Raw genomic sequence first — 18055 nt, forward strand, 5'->3', positions numbered from 1 at the left:
CTGTTGGGTTTTCTATGCATCAAATACACTCTAAACTGGGTTGCGTAAAAATCGAAACAATAATATACCTAAGTGTACATGCAACCTATGGATCTATGGCTTCATGCTAATTACATCTACCCTATGAAAACACAAAACATAAAGAATAAAACATATCTCTTATGTAGCCCTTGATCTCCATGCTTGAGATCATGATCCTCCATGAAGTTGCTTGGATGAGAAGACCCAAACCAAAATCCCTCTAATGGTATCACACCCATGACACCAAAGAGTAGAATAAAAATAACTAGGAGAAGGGTCAATTTCACAAACCCTAAGAGGGTTATAAATTGTCCCTGAGAGGGGGAGGAAGAAGGGTTGGTGAAACTTCAAACCAAGGTGCAAGGAGGAATGAAATCCCTAAGGCCCTATTTATAGCCTTGGATGCCTCCCTAGGTTTTGTACTCCTTCCCATGTGGGATGGGAGTCCAACCACGAAATTTCACTCCTTTCCCACGTGGGATAGAGTGATTTTTATCCAACCCTAATTCCATAAGGGTTCTATAACATTCATGATTAACCAACTATCGATTAATGAATATTCAACCCTTTAATTAATTAAACTGTTAATTATTTCCCAAAATATATTTCCAATTAGTTTCTAATTAGTTATTAACCATAATAATTAATAAACCAATTGCTCCTTTATTTATTCTACTTAATTTGGGTCTTGAGGGCAACCCAAAAGGACCCTGTTATTATTAGAAATATTACCAATAGTTAATGTCCCCAAGAAATGAGATGAAGATGGATTAAGAATATACATGTAAGAGCATGTATCAAAGCATGTGTGTATATTAAGGGAATGCAAGAGGTATACGCAAGATACATGTAGCAGAGCATGTATGTATACAAAGAGTATGTAAGATTTGATGAAAAGGGTATTTGCGAAATACCTAAGAGATAGAAGAAAGAGTTAGAAGATGATTATATGTAATATAATCATAAGAGCATGTATGTATGTCTAGAAATCATGGTATTTTGTAGAATACTTATATGTTATTAGACATAGATAAAGATTAAGTAGTGAATGAGTTAAGTAATAAAAGAGAAAGATTAGAAGTCAATAAATAGATTGTCCACGGGACAAGTGTTATGTGATGAGTCACATAACAAAGATAGAGATGTAGAGAAATATGGTTCCTTATGATTCCTTTAGGAATAAGAGAAAGAAGTCCCGGCGGGGACAAGAGTATGATTCCTTCATGAATAAGAGACAGAGGTTCCCACTGGGAAAATAGTATGATTCCTTCGGGAATAAGAGATAGAGATTCCTACAGAGACAATAGTATGATTCCTTCGGGAATGAGATTAAGTCCATACGGGGAAAGAGAAGATGATCCTTTTTGGAATATACATATATATATATATATATATATATATATATATATATATATATATATATATATATAGAGAGAGAGAGAGAGAGAGAGAGATGATTCTTGTGGGAATCCAGATTGTGTATGGTTAGAGAAGATAGATAAAGGTTCCTTGAGAGGAACAAAATAAGAGAGTTCTTTTAAGAACATAGATATCAGCCATGAGGGATTAAGAGTCAGGAATCCATGAGGGTTCAAGAGAAGAAATAAGATTAAGGTTCCATGAGGGATCATAAGAGAGAGGGAGAGGTATGATTGGACAAGAATACCCGGTGATGTAGAGGTATGTTGGTCCCTTAGAAAATAAAGAAGATTAGAGTATGAGATGTAACCATTGGGTCTCGATGAAAATAGAGTGTTAAGGCACTAGAGATGAGAGTATGAGAAGAGTCTACGAAGACGCTAAGAGAAGAACATGAGAAACAAAGTAGATGACAGAGAAAGAGATAGATGAGATGAAAAGAGTAGAAAGAAAGATTAGAGAAGAATAATAGAAGAGATAGATGAAAGAAGAGAGAATAGACATATATGTTATTAGAGAAAGAGTTAGATTGCAGAGTATGAGAAGAGAATGAAACATAGATAAGAAAAGACTGAAGAATAACTCTGCAAACACATTGTGTCTGATGCTGCAGACGTTTATGTTTTTGCTGGTTCAGGTAGCACCCGTAGTACCAGAAGAGAAGACAAGAGAACAAGGAAGATTTAGATAGTAGGACATTATTATTGTATTTCCTTGTTGTTCCTAATTATATGTAGACTTTATTGTAAACTCGTGATTTGTCCTAGAAAGTAAAGTGTTTTAACTAGAGTAGAATTCCGCAATTGTATGAAAACTCTGGTATTTCCCTTAGATTAGGTGTATAGAAAATATGGGTCGTTACATCATCATTACTATAACTATCACTATCACTAGCAATACCCTCAATATCACTATCACTAAAATCAACATCTAACATAGAACATCGTGGTCATATCCTCCATGAAATGCATCTCCGTCATTCAGGTAAAGTTGATACATTCCAAACATGCTAATTGTTTGACCAACAAAAAGGTTTTTTCTTGTGAACTCCACATGACCATTCTCGGTTACCAACTTGTACCCATTCTTCTCAAACTTGTCTACTGATATAAGTCCCTTTAAGATCCTAAGAACATGTAACACATCTCGTAGGGTATCTCTGTGACAATTCTTAAAGTTCAACCGCATCATACCAATTTTGCAAACCCTAACTCTATAACCATCAACTGATACCACCATTGTCCCTTCTTGTACATTCGCATATGCCTGGAAGTCAAAATTGCTTCCACGAACGTTCACATTTTCTTTATAATCCATAAACCAACCTCAAACACCAATATCTGTGTAAAAGAGGAAATCACGTTAACTCGACACAATTACCATCAAGTGGCTAATCGCCCCAACAATGTTTTTAGAGCCATATATAGGACCAAATTTTTGCATACAGTACTCCCATCCATAGTGATTCGTTTTTTAGTAGTCTTCGAACTTGTACATTATCCTCTTGGAGAAGTTTTCTAGGAGGGTGACAACTTTACAATAATTGGACCCACTAGAAAACCTCTGAAAGAGAGATGGAAAGTATGGATACCTTGTTGACTCTGACCTAGAGCTCATGTACATGCTCCAAGATTGGTCTTTTTCCAACTATTTGCAAGTCTAAGTATTTGGACACAATGTACTTGTCAGTATCTTCATCATCTGCCTTGCACTAAAGCTTCAAAGATATTTAGAGCTCTTTAGGATTTGTGACCGACGCGTAAAAATCATAGAGGCAATCAAATAGGGAATTTTTTATGTGGACATGGTATAAGACTTCATACTCTCTACACATAGACCTTAGTTTTTCCAAATCAGAAACTGCTTTCAAGTTTGGTTCCTTTCCCACTATGGGGATTGGATGAGTTGAAATAAGAGAAACTTGACTTTGTCAGCCTAGCATGTGTATTCTAGACATCTAAGTAGTCTAGTTTGACAAACTCATGATTCATGAGTTAGAAGTTGGCAGAATAGACTTCAATGTCCATTTTGTCTAAAACTTTAATCAAAAATAAATTCCTTTAAGAATGTTTAATTTCGGACATGATAATTAAACAATATGATAATTAATATTATGAACTAATTATTGAACTCTTAAAATATCAAACAAATGGTTAAATAATAAATATTGATGATTAAATATCCAAAAATTATAACCAACATAAACAAGTCGGCAATTTAATAATGAGAAAAGTCGTTGCAAATTTTAAATAATGAATCCAATTTTTATTATTATGATTATCAAGTTTCATCTAAAAATCAGATTGATCATTCGCAATAGTATTTAATTATAAAGAATGTAGGAGACTGTCTTGTTATCGAAGCAATGTGTTTTCTAGAGGCTTCTAGAGAAGAAGATCCTCATATCCCAACAGAGTGCAAAGTGTCATTTTGAGAAACTAACGTCTCACATCCATGACCCGGCTTGACACACGTGTGGGCTTGGCTTATCCCTTAACGTCCACTAAAGCCTTTGAAAGTTAAATGCCAGGAAACCCTTATAAACTCACTCAAGGTTCTTCCTCCCCACATGCACATATGTGGGACAAAGGATCGAATTTATGCAACTTGCTAGTTCCTTTATAATTTCCAACATTTTTTAGTTTGTACAATATTACATGTACATTGTCGGGTATGTTGTACCATGTAAGTGATCACACAACATAGTAATAGAAAATTGAAAATTAGGTTAATTTTCAATTGATATGGTAACAAATTTTTGCCACAAATATCTCAAATTAAATAATCAATAAAACACGACGTCGCGTTTTTATTTCAAGGAAAACATTCACAATTAAAAACACTTAGCATGCAAAGATTGTTTTGGCAAGTTTTTACACACAGCTAGCTTTGCATTCCGACAAAAGCACATTGCATGAAAAGATTGCTTTTGCAAGTTTTTATACACAAGTTGCATTTTTCACCTTTTATATTTCAAAGGTTCTCAATTCTATAAAAAATGTTAAAAAAATTCCACAAACAACCTTGTTCTCAAAATTATCTATCTTCTTTTAGAAGTCAAATAACATATTACACAAGGTGTACAAAACAATTTTTACTTCAAAAATTTTAAATTAATTGATTTGTAAGTGTTAACTTACTTTACAAAAATTAATTAGAAAAACTACATTTTGAAGAAATGTGCCCATCGAACCATGGTGGACTAAGCACGATAGGTTTCTCTCATGGAAACATTCAAGGACGATTTTAATGAGTCGATAGTCAAAGGTTTCGGCAATATGGTCGAGAACGAAAATGGGACGGAAGTAAAAACATCACAAAGATTTAACTAGTTAATTTATACCAATAAATTTTGCATATTTTGATATGAACGTATGAGCCATAAAAAACCACGAACACAAAAAAATTTAGCTCACCAAGAACCATATCAATTTTGCTTGATGTCTTGGTGAGCTACTATTACTATTATTTTGAACAAAAAGTTCATCCATAATTTTATTAATGAATAAAATTACTAGTCCTCTAACATTTTTAAAACTCAAGATATTTCCCAATTAAAGATTTTTTTACTTGTGAGCACATGACATAAGATTTAATTTACGAGTTTTATAGCTTTCAAATAGATTTTCTAAAATTTTGAACTTTTGTGGATTTAAAAAAAGACCAACCATATGGTACGAAATCCGTTAGTCACAACATATAGTTGTTAGATAGATAATAACCAATCGTGTCATAAGGTCATAGGGTGTTATATCGTACTCACGGTACTATTACATTGTCACCTCATCGTCACATTATTTTTTCCTTCATGTTTATGACTTTTGGAAACAATGTTTTGTAAACACTTATGGCTTTTGTGTTGGTTTCAAAAATAAAAAAAATTACCTTGATTTTTGGGATGTTACAAAGTGAGGGCTAGGGTCTACATACCCTTAGCCTCCATCACATCCCTTTCACCCTCAAAGAAACTCTAGCCTCCATTGAATCTTTTTTAAGCTTGGTGGTGTTTTGTGACCTTGAAGAAGAAGAATAAGGTGTTTTTGAGCATTGATCTAACAAACAAACATCCTCATTATCTTGTTGCACACCTCCTGGTCCTTTGTGACATGTAGTACCGGTTTTTGGATTTACGAGAACTGTGTTGTTATCTGCTAGACTGCGAGGTGAGTTTTCTCACTATACATTGTACTATAGTATATATCCTTGTATGTAGGATGTTGGTACGATGTAGAGATATGTTAGATTGGTAGATATGTATGATTACATGTGTTTGCTGATTATTATTTATTTATTTGCATATGTCGACATATTGTGGTTTCTTGGGTTGAGGCGGTCCTGCTTTGTGTTGTAGGCCAAGATACCCAGGCGATCCACTATAATGTAGGACTTGCGAGGCGGTCCAGTTAGAATATAGGCCCAAGGGAGCGGTCTAGATATTGTAGGCCTTGCAAGGCGGACCAGTCGGCTGTAGGCTCGGTAGAGCGGTCCAAGCATCATGTAGGCCTTGCGAAGCGGTTCAGGCAAACTGTAGGCTCATGTGTGCATGTATTGCATGTGTATTGTTGTGTGAGGTATTTTGGGGGAACTCACTAAACTTTGGCTTATAGTTGCGGATTTCAAATGTTTTAGGTACTTCAGAGTATCGGGGGGAAGGCGAAGGGTTGATCGTACACATCATCATGTGGCTTTTTATGTTGAGAGATGCTATTTGATACCCTGATTTTATCACTATGTTTTGGAAACAATGTTTTTGACTAATGCTTATTATGAAAATGACTTTGAAAAATTTTAAAAATTTACTATGGTTTTTGGGACGTTACATTGTTACTTGTCTCACTAATGTCCTTTAAACTAATAGAAATATAATAACTTCTATTGTGTTTCATTTTGGCTCCCGCATTTGATCTAAAACATAATAATAACCTGTATCATCAATCTTTTACAAAATAAGGACAAACAAATAACAACAATACACTCAAAAAATTCTTGGTTTTTCTTTATATATACAAAATGGGTGAGAAACTCTAACTGTATTTTTGTGAATGGTATATATATATATATATATATATATATATATATATATATATATATATATATATATAGAAAGAGAGAGAGAGAGAGAGAGAGAGAGAGAGAGAGAGAAAAAAGAGCGATTTATCCTAATCCTTTAATAGTTTGCAAAGAAATACCCAAAAATAATTAAGAAAAATACTAAAATATCCTATGAAAGGGCCCTCATGGTCTGCAGTATCGGCTAATGAGCTGTGATTTCATAGCCCATTGGTGATTATGTAGTCCATGATCCCAAAGTATTTAAATCCTACAAATTTGTTTACATTATTTTCACATTTTTTTAAGATTTAGGAATTATCTATAATTGTGGAAGGAAGTTTTACATCTAAGAATTGTGTAAGTTATCAAATCTCTACTTATATTGTTTGTATCTTGTAAGTTCTTATTTCGAAAATCAGATTTATCAATTGTAGATGGTATACACATCTACGATTGTACAAGTCTGTAATGCATAAATTGCGAATTAGTTGTTTGTACAGTCGCAGATGGGTATGTCATGCGATTTCCTCTTAGCTAGTGATTTATATGCTTTAAACATTTGTACCTTATGCCTTAAAAGCTTATACCATCGTACTTGGAAGAGAAGAAATTGTAGATGACATTATCCATGTCTGATTGTACACGTATGTAATGCATGATTCATGCATTAAAGACTTATATTTTCCATCTGCGATTTCCTCTCTTCCAAGTGTGATGGTATAAGATTTAAAGGCATAATGTACAAGTGTTTAAAACATATTCTCCAATCTTAGGTAATTTGTTATCATTGTTTTTTTGAAATCTACAGAAAAGTCTCAAACTTTTAGGAAAAATTTCAATAAAGTCCTAAAAGTTTTTTTTTTAACAGAAAAGTCTATTATTTTGAGAAAATCATATAATCTGTCATTTGCTGTTCAAATATAAAAATGACTTTTTCGTTAATTTGAGCAGAATGTTAAATAATCGGGACTTTTCTGTTAAAAAAAAAACTTTTAGGACTTTATTGAAACTTTTCGCAAAAGTTTGGGACTTTTCTGTATGAGTAAATTACACGAATGGTCCTTATGGTTTGGGATAATTTGCATGTTTGGTTCATATCTTATTTTTTTAACTCAGAAGATCCCTACAGTTTGTTTTTGTTGCGCGTTTGATCCCTGTCTTACCTAAAAAGACTATTTTGTCATTGATTTTTAAATTTATTTAAATAAGGTGAGATAGGTATGGTAAGGTAATGTGAGGTGGAAGTGAGGTTGAGGGTATGCTTATTTAAATAAATTAAAAAATCAAGGGCAAAGTAGTCTTTTTATGTAAGACAGAGACCAAGCGTGCAACAAAAATAAACAGTAGGAACCTTTTGAGTTAAAAAAATAAGGTAGGAACCAGGGACCAAACGTACAAATTACCCCAAACCATAGGAACCATTCGTATAATTTACTCTTTCATTTCCCTTATTTTTTTCAGCGTGCTAACAAAATTTTTTGGGCCAACATAAACATTAAAGGTTCCGGAATTAAAATTTGGAAGTAATAAGTCATCAAAGCCTATAATATATTTTATAAAGAAGTTATTTGCTTGCCATCTGAAATGGCAAAATCCGTTTTTTTCGTAACATTAAATCGCATGTGGGCCCTTGAAATCGTAGCCCGTTATGTGAAATCGCATCCCATAAAAATCTACCTATGATTTCAATCTTTCATAGGCTATTTTAATCAATTCTTAATTTTCTTTTAATTATTTGTTGGCAAATAATAATAAAAAAATTAGACTAAATTTAATTTTTTTCCCTCTCTTAACATATCGTTTTTTTTGTTATATCCAGCGGACCGGCCCTTTCTTAATTGGGTGGGCCTTATCCATCTCAAAGAGTACGCTTTAAAGCTGGGATTTGAAAGGCGCCAAGAGCAACTTCTAACAGATATTTTGTTATTTCACAGGAACTTGTATGATTCCACATTATCCTTTTCCAGTTCTTCACAAATATTTCGAATTTAAACATGGTTTTTTCTCTATCTGTTGCACCTCCATTATCATTCAAGAATCCAAAAGTTTCGAAATTCAGTAGAAAATCACTGAACCCAATCACATCAATGGCTAAAGAAATTCACTTCAATCATGATGGTTCAACCACAACCAAGCTCCTGGTCAGTCGCGTTGTTCATTTGTGATTTATTTCCCTATTGATATCTAAATTATATGTTTCTTCAGATTCATTCAACTTCTCCCATTTATTATCTTTATCCCAATTGGGTACATAATTTGGGATTCGATTGTTGCCAAATTGCGATACTTTGCTGTTAATTTGTGTTTTGGAATAACTAGGTTCTACCATCAACATTCTCGATGTGTAATGAATTTCGTGGGGTTTGGGTGTAGGCAGGCGTGAACATGGTGGCAGAGCTGATTGGAGTTACTTTGGGTCCAAGAGGTAGGAATGTCGTGTTGCAGAACAAGTATGGTCCCCCCAAGATTGTTAATGATGGTGAAACTGTTCTCAAAGAGGTCAGTAGAAGAATTTTTCCTCCATAATTTTTGGTTTTCTTTCTCTTACTTAACAATTGGGCTCATCTGTTGGCTCCTCAAAGAGGTCAGTAGAGTTGTCTTCCAACTGTTTGTTGATTTGCCTCAATGAGATTCATAATCCATTCCACTGTTGATAAACGCTTTATTCAGATTCAACTAGAGGACCCTCTTGAGAATGTTGGTGTGAAACTAGTGAGACAAGCTGGAGCAAAAACAAATGATCTAGCTGGCGATGGGTCCACCACTTCCATCATCCTTGCCCATGGCCTCATTGCTGAAGGTGTAAAGGTATGAAAAAAAAAACATATGTTAATGTCATCAATGGAAGACAAACAGATTGAAACTCAATCACTCAAACCAAGATTTCATTAACTTTTTCAAAATTTCAAGGTTATTGCAGCAGGCATGAATCCTATACAGATATCACGTGGGATTCAAAAAACATCAGAAGCCCTTGTTTCAGAGCTCAAGTTAATGTCTAGAGAGGTGCTGATTAAATAACAAACATGATCCTCTTTTCAATTTCCATTTAATTCTATAAACTTAAATCCAAAATGCCTACCTTGTAGGTTGAGGATCATGAGCTTTCAGATGTTGCCACCATAAGTGCAGGAAATGATGTTGAAGTTGGAAGCATGATTTCTGAAGCTATTAAAAGAGTAGGAAGAAAGGGGATTATCACTATTGAGAAAGGGAATTTTGCTGAAAACAATTTACAGATTGTAGAGGGGATGCAATTTGATCGAGGTTATTTATCTAAATATTTTTCTGATCGAAGAACCATGAAAGTAGAATTTCAAGATTGCAAGGTAAGATTCTTGATTTTTACTCCCTCAATTCCAAAAAGTGGGATTTTCAAGGTAAGTAATTAGAAAAATGTGAAATTTTGTTGATTCCAGTTGCTTTTGGTTGACAAAATAATTACAAATCCAAAGGAGGTGTATAAAGTATTGGACATTGCAGTTAAAAAAGACAATCCAATTGTGATAATTGCTGAAGGAATTGAGAAGGAAGCTTTAGCTCCAATAATTAGGAACAAACTCAAGGGAATAATAAAAGCTGCAGCTGTTAAAGCTCCTGCCTTTGGTCAACGCAAGAGCCATTACTTAGATGACATTGCTATCTTGACTGGAGGTAGTAAAAAGAATCCCTTATATTTTTAAATTTATTAATAACAAAAATGACCACTTTATCAGGTGATATTAACAAATTGATGACCTTTTTAATCAAATTGACCACTTTTTTTTTACCAAAATGACCACTTTATCTGGTGACATTAACAAATTGATGACCTTTTTAATCAAATTGACCACCTTTTTACCAAAATGAGCACTTTATCGGGTGATATTAACAAATTGACCACCTTTTTACCAAAATGAGCACTTTATCGGGTGATATTAACAAATTGACCACCTTTTTGACCAAATTGATCACCTTTATTTTCATGAAAAAAATAAAGTTGAGGTTTAATACGGAAAAAACACATGTAAGGTTTTTTATGAGATGAATTTTAAAAAAATTAAAAAAAATTATAATTGTAAAATTGTTTTATAATTCGGAATCTGTTTAAAAAAAAGGTTATCTTTTTGCAGTCTTTTGTGAGTAAAAGTTAATTTCACATCACATTCATATAATATTGTCAATCTTGATATTTTATTTTTTCACTTTATTAACTATAAAAAATGAAGGTGAAATTATAAAATATAGCCTTTTGTAGGGACTGTGATTAGGGAGGATTCAGGGTTGACCCTTGAAAGAGTCAAAGAGGAAATGTTTGGAAATGCAAGTAAAGTGGTTATAACCAAAGATTCCACATTAATAGTTATTGATGGAAGCACTCAAGAAGATGTGAAAAAAAGGGTAACTCAAATCCAAAACCTTGTTGAGGTATATACACCACTTCATTTGCTAAATAATTTACTATGTAATTCTATAAACTTTTCTCCCAATTTATTTTTTCAGAACACCGAAGAAAATTTTGAAAAGAAAATTCTTAAAGAACGGATAGCAAGATTGTCGGGAGGGATTGCGATTATTAAGGTAACCATGAAAATCTTGAAATTTGATTAAAAAAATATATAATTTAATTTAATGGTTGGATTATTTTTATATGATTAGGTTGGAGCTCAAACACAAGTTGAATTGAAGGATAAACAACTGAGAATGGAAGATGCTGTAAATGCAACTAAGGTAAATGAACTTAATTAGACATAGTCAACTTGTTGACTTTCTATTTTTGTTTTTTTTAGGTTTTAATATTTGTTTAAAATCAAGGCTGCTATTGAAGAAGGAGTTGTAGTTGGTGGTGGTTGTTGTCTTTTGAGGCTATCATTGAAAGTTAATCAAATCAAAAAACTTTTGGATAATGAAGAGCAAAAGGTAATCACTAATCACCATAATCATGTCTCATATTTTTAAAATTTCTTTTAGGAAAATTCAAACTATTTAATATTACCAATCATTCAGTACCTTGTGTACTTGATTTACATCTCATATGGTGTGTCTGTAGAATAACCCTTTTTTCATAAAGAATCATGGGTTTACTTTATTTAGTATTAAAAAAAAATGTATCTTTACATTTTTATTATTATTGAAATTATTTTGGTTGTGAAAATTAAGATAGGAGCCGATATATTCAAAAAAGCATTGGAATATCCAGCAAGGCAAATAGCCAAAAATGCTGGTGTGAATGGTAGTGTTGTTATTGAGAAGGTAACCAAAAACCCTAATTTATATCCATCAATTTAAACCAAAAAACAAAATTTGTGAATTGAATTTGTATAATTTTTTATTTTTATTTTTTTAATTATATTTAGGTTTTGTCGAATGATGATATGAGGTACGGGTACAACGCTGCAAGCAACAAGTACGAAGATCTAATGGCGGCGGGTATTATAGATCCAACAAAGGTATCAATCAAATCATCGGTTATTGCAAATAATTTTATTAAAAAAAAATCAAAATTTGAATAAAAAAAAAATGGTTATGAAATAGGTGGTGAGATGTTGTATAGAGCATGCAGCATCGGTTGCAAAGACATTTTTGACTTCTGACGCCGTTGTGATTGACATGGATGGACCCGTGCCCGAAGGAATGAGACCATCGAAGGAATCGCCAAAGCCGATGCCGATGCCGATTTCGGCCTCGGATAACTCAATTCCGACCCGTAGACGAAATAGAAGCGAAATGAAGCTTAGACTGTAGATAAGAAAATCGAGCAGAAATAGGTACATAACAAACATGTAGAGTGTGAGACAAAATAATGTATCAAATGAAATGTAAATTAACATCAATGTTAGTTTGTTCGCCGATGAAAGACTGGATCCATAGCGGTATGAGCTGACTGTCAATGGGTCGAGTTGGGTTTGGGTTCGGATTGACCTGTTTAATTTATTAAACGGGTTGAGATTTTTAACTCAACTCAACCCGTTTAAACAGATCAGAGTTTTTCAACTCAATCCAACCTGTTAGATAAACATGTTAACCCATTTATTTTTCCCCAACCTAATTTGTTAAATAAATGGGTTTCACATGTGTGAACCATTTAGATTTTAATATTAACATAAAATAAAAAGTTTACACGTAGTCAAAGAAGTTGAAAGACCTAAACAATTGTTCCAAATTGAAAAAGAAACATAATTACATTATAAATGTCCATAATAACATTCTAAATATATAAGACTTTACGGTTTTGTTTTTGTAAATTTTTAATTAGTTATAAGGTTAAATAAAATATGAAATGAAAATAAATATATATTTATAGAAGTTGGAAGGTTGCCATCTAGTTAGACATTTCAACAAAATACATGTCTATTTAATGAAATGATTGGTTGGTTTGATTTGTTAACCCAACTTGTTAATTTTGGGTTGGCAGGTTTATCCAGTTTTTGTTAGCACAACACGCTCTAAACACCATAATAAAAGGAATTGGAAAGAAAAATATAAATGATTTTATGTATTTGCCAACTCTATAGGTGATCACATGGAAGGAAATATTCAAATATATAATTGGTTAGGAGTACATCATCCAACAAACTTATGTATTAGGTGATTAGATGGATGAACCGATGAAGTATATATTTTGTTTGGAGTACTAAGATCTAACAAACATGATAGTTAACATATCATTCATAAATAATAGATTATCCAAGAATAAGAAGTGTTATATCTTAGAATATTCAAAACCAACTTTGTTCATCACTTTGAAATTAAAATATAACTCTAAAAATTAACCCCTCTGAAAAGGTTGCATATAAACAGCAACACGAAATGGATGGAATTTCCTTGCATGATAATTCTTCATATTCCATCATTCATGTTAAGAGATGAAACAATATTCAATTCCTCAAGCATTTCTAGTTTTATTTAAATAATCTTCATCAAAGTTAAATATTGATAGAATATTTTGTGATGATAAATGTGTGTTTCATCTAACTGTGCAATTTGCATCTTTTGTAAACCTAAGTAACACGTGTTTTTTATTATGGTCAGCATGATATTTTCATTTTTAATGAGTTGAAATAACAAAATTCCTAAAAGTTCACCCAATATCAATAAAGTTCACTTTTTACATAACGTATTACAAGATAATCGTTTCACTTAACATGTTTAAATGGAAAGCGATTTGTAAACAATAGTTAAAAGTTAAAACACAAATTGAAGTATATGAATAAAAATTGTTGTATATCAATTAGCTTCTTATTCAAATTGGTAGAAGTGAATAAATATTTCAAACATAATTAAAAAGAGGCCATTAAAGTTTGAGAAGTTTGCATTAACTGCAATAATTAATAAGGTATATAGTATCTTAATAAAAAAATGTTTTATAACAATTAACAAATATAAATATCTAAAATAATTATTAATAACGAACTCTAACCTACTAAATAAACAACATTGATTATTTATGATTCATCATGATATGATTGTTAACGGTTTTCATGTATTTGAGAAAGTACGATTCAGTTATGGTGTTGGTAACAGAAATAGATTCTCATTCAAGACATGAGGAAGAGAAATGAATAAGCAACTACAAGTTACATTTTAGTCCCTGTGTTTTAGGTGTTTTCTGGGTCAGATTAAAAATGATTTTTTTTGCAATTATGGTCCTTGTTGAAGTATATTTGTACAATTTAATCAATAATAATCATACTATAATTCTAATATGACTTTTTTTTGTGCAACAAACATAGATATATTGTTTAAGAGTGAAATTGTTCGTGAAACATATCACTTCATATTAGTTATATTATTCACTAGGTGTAAAACCCATGTATAACATGGGTTAATTAAAAAATTAAATATAAATGTCAAAATATTTAAGAATTTTGGATTTATAAAAAAATAAAAAAAATAATGATTTATTAAAATTGATTTTTTTATCTTTTAAATTTAAATAAATAAACAAAATAAACTAATGTGTTTTAATTTGAGAATTTTGAAATAAGAAGGTAAGTCCATTAATGAAATTGATATTCATTTATTACTACATTTATTGTAATTATTACATTAAAATATTATGTAGAATTTATTAAAATAGAAAAACTTATAAAATGATATGTGGAAAATAAATTAATTCAAAATAACCACAAAATGACATTTGACAAATTAAATGAGAGTGTGACATGTGGCAAAAAAAAACCTTCATTTATTAGAGTAGATTTATTGTAATTATTACATTAAAGTATTATGTAGAATTTGTTAAAATAGAAAAATTCATAAAATGACATGTGGAAAATAAATTAATTCAAAATAACCACAAAATTACATTTGACAAATTGAATGAGTGTGTGACATGTGGCAAAAAAAATTTCATTTATTAGAGTAGATTATTATTATTTTAATAAAATAATGTATTATATTAAATAGCTATGTGTTCCAATTTTTTTATACAACCAACATCAATATTCAGTAAATAATATTATATATAATATAAAAGCATACTAATATATAAGGTAAAAAAAATCATAATTAATCATATTATGAGTAAGTATATATAGTGAAAACTTCATACAAAAATTTTATATTTTGGCTTGATAATCAATTTAGTATTTATATGTTTTTTTATTTAAGTAAGTCTCAAAAACTGATAATTATATTCATTTTGACCTTTTTACTGGGTCAACAGATCATCCAACTTTTAAAATTTATATTTTTGACATAGATTTTAAATTTTATTACAAATATGGTCCAAAATTTATACTTTTGACTCGGATTTCAGAATTTTGTTAGAAATTTATCAAAAATTTTGTTTTTTACATCTTTTTTTTCCAAAAAATTGTTTTGAATATGCTTTTTTCTATATAAAATCATATTTATACAAAAGAACATATTTCCACATAAAAAACATTCTTTTTTCTATATAAAACCTTTTTTTAAAACATTTTGTATAAAAAATATCTATTTATCAAAACATTTTTTTATTTTAAATACCTATTTATAAAATGTGTTTGTATACATTTTGGTAAAATACATATACATTTTTTTTTTGTAAAAACGTGTTTCTATACAAATGCATTTATTATAAAACAGGTGTTTATAAAAAAATATATACAACTGCAAATACGTTTTTATAAAAACTATATATATATATATATATATATATATATATATATATATATATATATATATATATATATATACAAACACGTATTTGTGTGCGTATAAATACATAAACATCTATTAGTATGCATATAAATACATGAACATATACAAATACGTTTGGCTATGAAATAGATGTTTCTATACTTTTTTTTATAAAAATGTGTTTGTACATAATTTTATAATTAAAATGTGTGTTTGCATACATTTTTTTTATAAAAACGTGTTTGTATACAAATGCATTTATTATAAAATAGGTGTTTGTATATATTTTTCTTATAAAATACGTGTCTAATTTGAGATGTTATTAGTTATATTCAAATTAAGTTTATCCAATGATACCTTATTGACCTATAACTAGCTCCTTAAGGCTTCATATTTTTGGCCAACTTTCTAAGACTCATATAGCTAAAAATTCACTCTCCTCTCTTCTCTCCTCTTATGTTCTTGTTGCTAAAGTTTTGGTACAAACAATTAGAGACATCATCTCTTTGGTGCTAGTCTTCCAAAGCTTCATAACTACAAAGATTGACTTGATTTGTTTGTTATAACAAATCAAAAGGTATGTAACCTAAACTTTTTAATTTTCGAATTATACTAGGGTTAGGCTAGTTTAGTTGTTCATTGTATGTTGATATCAATGTATATGATATAGATCTTTTATAGGATGCATGTATCCTATTAATTATTAACTGTTTTCTGCATTGTACATATTTGTTATCTATAAAACCCAACAATGATATCAGAACTTAAGTTTGTCAAACATTGATTGCACATGAGATGAACTAGAAAAACCTGTTTTTCATAAAATATGTTTTCACGACATGGCAGTGCTTCTGCCACGACATGGCAAAACGATTTTATTATTTTTCGGTAATCATCTGCTTAATCTAATTTCTGGTATTATTTTTGGTACTTATCTTGTATTGATTCTGCCTGGTTCCGATTTTTGAATACCTTGTGTGATAATTAATGAAACCGAAAATATTAGGAGATATCCTTTTATGATAATATTTAATTAGATAAATTAAAATGAATTATCTCTTACGAGTTTAATAATTAAAGGATAATTATAAATTCATTCTAGGTTTGAATTAAATAACTAATTATATGATAATTTAGATAAATAATGTTTGAACCTTGTATTTTGAAAATATTTAAAATACACATTATACTATATATGATTAAAAGTTAATATATTATATGTATAAGACAAGTCAGTCAAATCAATAGTAGGCCTTATTCACGAAGTCATACTCTAGGGGGGGGTATAAGGATAACGGCCTATAAAATGACCGTTGAATGGGTGTCCAATCTCACCCACTGCTCCCTTGTATGGTGGAGGGTCGTTATCTGAATAGGTTTGATAGGGCATAACCTCTAAAAGTATGATATTATAAAGTAACTAAACCTTTATAAATCCCAACTCTAGTTACTTTAGGACAAAATGTGAAATATATGTGAATCCATAAAAATGCACATCACTCTTTATATGTCGTTAGCGGAGCGTGTGTGGTTAGCCGACACACTAATTTGGGACTATAAAGTTGAGTGATGGAAAAATCGAAAATTATCATTGTTGATGGAGTGTGTGTGGTTAACCGTCATATTAATTTGAGATGATAAATGATATCGATGTTGTCAAGCGGGTTTGCATGGTTATTCACATCTTATTTGTGATCATCGGCATCCCAGTTACAAATTGAAGAGCATAATCTAAGATTAAACATGTCATTGATATCTCAAAAGATCTAGGAATTTAATGTTAGATTGAAATTGGTAAATTTGTATTACCTATCTTAATAAATTCGTAATTAGATTACGACATCCCTATTCTTTGTTGTAAATTGTATTTTGGATCCCAGCCTTGAATATTAGTTTTGGGTAAATTATTAAGGATTTATATCACTAACTAAAAACTATGTCTCTTGATTTAGATGTCTGGAAACGGTGAACTCGCACCTACTTAAATCGGATCCTCAAGCTCAAACTCCTCCTTACTCTCGATTTTCTCAAAGAGAAGCTCATTGGTCCCAACTACATGGACTGGATAAGAAACTTGAAGATGACTCTTCGATACGAGGGAAAAGAATATGTCCTCGATAAGCCTCTTGTTAAAATCGATCATTCCACCGCGACTCCGGAGGAAATCGCTTCCTACAAAAAACATTCTGATGACGCCACAAAGGCTGCTTGCATCATGGTAGCCACTATGGCACTAGATCTGGCCAAGTTTTATGAGTACTACTAGCCATATGAGATGAGTCTTAACCTTGTTGGAAAGTTTCACAAGAAAGGCAAGACAAGAGCGCTACGAAGTGGTCAAGTCTCTTATGGAATGCAAGCTCAAGGAAGGAGAATCAGTTTGTGTTTATGTACAGAAGATGCAAAGGTACGTGGAGTAACTCTAGAGGCTCAATGTGTCGCTCGATGAAGAGTTATT

At 31.1% G+C, this 18055-nt stretch overlaps 1 protein-coding gene across 3 annotated transcripts; it reads left to right on the forward strand.

Moving 5' to 3' along the window:
- The first annotated feature begins 8411 nt into the window (after positions 1-8411).
- Positions 8412-12328, forward strand: LOC145132719 (chaperonin 60 subunit beta 4, chloroplastic-like). 3 transcript variants are annotated; one of them, XM_079067610.1, is made up of 13 exons: positions 8412-8633; positions 8866-8991; positions 9163-9300; positions 9403-9498; positions 9582-9821; positions 9912-10146; positions 10730-10899; positions 10975-11052; positions 11131-11202; positions 11287-11391; positions 11632-11724; positions 11829-11921; positions 12007-12328. In XM_079067610.1, the coding sequence occupies exons 1-13, from the start codon at positions 8487-8489 to the stop codon at positions 12214-12216; spliced, it is 1803 nt and encodes a 600-aa protein (XP_078923736.1). In that variant the 5' UTR covers positions 8412-8486; the 3' UTR covers positions 12217-12328. The 3 variants fall into 3 exon arrangements, with proteins under 3 accessions (XP_078923736.1, XP_078923737.1, XP_078923738.1); XM_079067611.1 differs by having other exon boundaries at positions 8522-8633; positions 8812-8991; XM_079067612.1 differs by having other exon boundaries at positions 8524-8633; positions 8870-8991.
- The last annotated feature ends 5727 nt before the right edge of the window (positions 12329-18055 follow it).

The sequence above is a fragment of the Lactuca virosa genome, chromosome 8 (assembly GCF_052849685.1).
Source record: "Lactuca virosa cultivar CGN04683 chromosome 8, Lactuca_virosa_CGN04683_v6, whole genome shotgun sequence".
NCBI lineage: Eukaryota > Viridiplantae > Streptophyta > Magnoliopsida > Asterales > Asteraceae > Lactuca > Lactuca virosa.